The sequence below is a fragment of the Trachypithecus francoisi genome, unplaced genomic scaffold (genome assembly GCF_009764315.1).
Source record: "Trachypithecus francoisi isolate TF-2019V2 unplaced genomic scaffold, Tfra_2.0 Lachesis_group10, whole genome shotgun sequence".
NCBI classification, from domain to species: Eukaryota; Metazoa; Chordata; class Mammalia; order Primates; family Cercopithecidae; genus Trachypithecus; species Trachypithecus francoisi.
The window spans coordinates 116099455-116103154 of NW_022681455.1; the positions used below are offsets into that span (position 1 = coordinate 116099455).

General features: G+C 53.4%; 1 protein-coding gene across 1 annotated transcript; it reads right to left on the reverse strand.

Moving 5' to 3' along the window:
* Nucleotides 1-358: 358 nt before the first annotated feature.
* On the reverse strand, nt 359-2769 carry LOC117088064 (carbohydrate sulfotransferase 5-like). Its single transcript, XM_033219051.1, is given in 2 exon segments — nt 359-2015; nt 2017-2769. Coding segments are annotated over 2 exon segments (1239 nt in total). The 5' UTR covers nt 2059-2769; the 3' UTR covers nt 359-818.
* Between the last annotated feature and the right edge of the window lie 931 nt (nt 2770-3700).

The following is a 3700-nucleotide window of genomic DNA, read 5'->3' on the forward strand; positions in this document are numbered from 1 at the left end:
GAGACTCCTTTTTCCTTACAAGAATATACTCTGGTCAGGTTGTAGTTTGTTTACATATTAAATAAAGTTACATCCCAGTCAAATCCTCCCTACCAAGTATCCCCTATTCTGACCTCTATCACCATAGACTAGTTTTTCTGCTTTAAATAAATGGAATCACACAATAAAAAGAGGAAAAAATGAAGTTACAGTTCACTAGATTGCAGGATTTTTGAACAAATTTATTTATTTATTTATTTGATAGAGTCTTGCTCTGTTGCCCAAGCTGGGGTGCAGTGGCAAGATCTCAGCTCACTGTAACTTCCACCTCCAGAGTCCAAGTGATTCTCCCACCTCAGCCTCCCAAGTAGCTGGGATTACAGGAGTGTGCCACCATGCCCGGCTAATTTTTGCATTTTTAGTAGAGAGGGGGTTTCACCATGTTGGTCAGGCTGGTCTCAAACTCCTGACCTCAGCTGATCCACCCTTCTCAGTCTCTCAAAATGCTGGGATTACAGGCGTGAGCCACTGCGCCCGACCTGGAACACATTTAATTTGATTTAGCAGAACTTACTCCCTGTGCCCAGAATAGGTAGGGGCAAGTGTTGCTTTCCATGAAGAGTGCACCTAATGAGAAGGCAGCTCCAGAGGACTCAAAGGAAAACCGAGAATCAGGAGAAAAAGAAACGTGCAGTCCTTGCTACCTCAGGGGAGGACCCCAAACTCCCAGTTCATAGTAGGGACCTGCTTCCCCATGCATGCCAGCTCCCTCTCCACCGTGCAGTTGCCTCCTGGGCCTGGCAACCACAATTCGGGGCCTGCTCTAAGGCCCAGAGTTCTCAGTCATGTGACGCCCAGCTGAAGTGGTGTGGGCTTTGTGGCAGCACCAGATCCAGGGTGAGGTCACGCTGCTGGTCTTCAGAGTACACAGGCCGGTAGCCCAGCAGCTGCAGCGCGTCGGCGCAGACCTCCTGCACGCGCAGGGTCTTGGTGAAGGGCAGCACGTGGCGCCAGGCCTGGGAGACATTGCGCGCATTCCTAGACGAAGTCTGAAAGGCCTCGATTGGCTTGCCGATCCCCAATCCGTGGGTGATGTTGTGGATCCAGGTCTTGAGCTGTGGCGTGAGGGTCAGCCCAGTGAAGGCGTAGAGTGCGCTGATCTCCGCCAGCGGCTCCCGAGCCAGGTCCTCGAAGCGCACCAGGCGGTAGCGGCCGCGCAGGAAGGGTGGCGGCTTGAGTGTGGCGGCCTCCACAATGCGCACATGGCTGTGACACACCTCACGCATCAGGCGCAGGTGAGGGTCGGCCTCCACCCACCTGCCGTTGGTGCCCAGCACGATGCCGTTGTCGCGTGCCAGTAGTGGGCTCGCCGCCTCCCGGGAGCGCAGCACGGCCCGCGGGTCGCGCACCAGGTGCACGATGCGCAGGTTGAGCGTGGGGTCACTGAGCAGCGGGTAGAGCACCTGCAGGTTGAAGAAGCGCACCTCCTTGAGCACCACGTGGCTGTAGGAGCGGCAGGCTTCCCGTGCTAGGCTGAAGGGCTGCCGCGTGCACAGTGTCTCGCATATGTTCTTCTTGCTGATGGCACCTCGGGGAAAGGCGCTGCAGGCGGGCGGCGAGCACAGCGCGCGGCTCGTTTCCCACTGGAAAAAGGCGGACAGGTTTCGGCTCTGTGGCATGTAGGCATCAAACACGTCCATGTCGCACAAGAAGACGGAGCGAATCAGGTCGCGCACGGCCATGTGCAGCGTTGCGGCGCTGCCTTTCGACAGGGTGGTCCACACGTGCCACGCGGGCTCCATCAGGTAGAAGACGTCGGGGTGCTGGCTGAAGAGCTGGCCCACGAAGGAGGAGCCTGAGCGCCACGAGGACAGCACCAGCACGTGCACACGCTCCTCACCGCCCGCTGGGGATGAAGGCCCTGGCCGGGAGACGATGAAGAGCAGGAGGCAGGTGGTCTGTGCCAGGAGGAGCACGGTCACTGTCCTGCTGGAGAAGCGTGGCAGCCACATGCTGGCGACTGGAGGCCTTCGGGTGGGCGGAGTGGGCAACTTTAGGGACCGGGGCCCTCATGCCCATCCCACACCCCAATTACTGCCCAGTGCCCTCAGGGAGCAGCCCTCGGATTTGACTACCCTACCCATTGGACTTCCCAAGACTCCCGAGGTCTCAGTCAAGCACTTTCCCAGGAATATGGAGTCAAGATATAGCCCAGAATACAGTCTGTGCTCAGAGCAGAAGTCCAGTTGCAGACAAATGTGGGATACCCTCAAATTGTCTACCTACCCACCCACCTACTTACATACCTATAGGCTATCTATCTGTAGAGAAAAATATTATGTTTCAAAGAAAACTTCTGTCTTTTGCTTCAGGATACCTCTTAGAGAGACCCTTTTAGGTTGCTGAGCTAAAAGGGCTTGATGGGGGCTTCCGGGGATGTCAGAGCACCACCAGGCTTGCCGAGGTTGAATCCTGGCTCTGCCACTTCCTGGCCTATGATCTTGCTTATGAAGATCACTTAAATCTCTCTGTGACTGATCACTTTACCTGTGTGTAAAAGAGGGATAATTCTGGTACCTGGCTCACAGGATTTGGGGGGATTGGGGAGTTATTCTAATGTAAATGGGGGAAGGGAATATGTAGTCATGCCCATAACTGAGGATTGCACCTTTTACGTGGTGTGCTTCTGCACTATATAACTTTTTTAACAGGCAGGTATAAAACTTTTGTCCGCCGGACGCGGTGGCTCACACCTGTAATCCCAGTACTTTGGGAGGCCAAGGCGGGCGGATCACGAGGTTAGGAGATCAAGACCATCCTGGCTAACACTGGGAAACCCCGTCTCTACTGAAAACACAAAAAATTAGCCGGGCATGGTGGCGGGCGCCTGTAGTCCCAGCTACTTGGGAGGCTGAGGCAGGAGAATGGCATGAACCTGGGAGGCGGAGCTTGCAGTGAGCCGAGATCGCACCACTGCACTCCAGCCTGGGAGACAGAGTGAGACTCCGTCTTAAAAAAAAAAAAAAAAAAAAAAAAAAAAAGAAGGTGGTTGAATCACCCTATGCCATGCAGAGTCTCCGGAAGACCAGTTCCTCACTGGGAGCTTCTGATAAGGAGACTTACATTCAGCACAGTGGACAACTGGCCAAAGGTTCAAAGTTAGGGAGAACCAGTTAGGCAGGCCCTATGATACGCACTTTCATCTTCATGATTGAATGTTATCCTCCCTAGTGCCTAAGAGGCAGAAATAACCATCCCTATCTGTTTTAATTGAAGCAGTGGGGCTTAGAGACATGAATACCCAGTAAGAAAGTGGCAGGGCTGGGGCTTAAGTCCAAGAGTCAGACTCCCAGTGCAGGGCTCTGTGGTGGGTCACACTCGTAAGCCTTTGTCCAGAGAACTCTTCCATCCTGGAAGGAATATCCCTTTCCCCTCTAAATTCTTCCCTCTTTTGATTCTTTTCTGGGGGCACATATTTATTACGTTTAATTTTTAGAAAAATAGTACAAACAGGTCACACGACATTCAAAAAGTAGAGATGAGGGCATCACAGCCTTGGCCTTCCAAAGTGTTGGGATTACAGGCGTGAGCCATAGCGCCCAGCCAAAAGTGCAATTCTTGACTGCCTTGCCTCCGTGTAAAAGAGAAGAGAAAGGAATGTCAACATTTGCTAGAGGTTGGACACAGTGGCTTACGCCTGTAATCCCAGCACTTTGGGAGG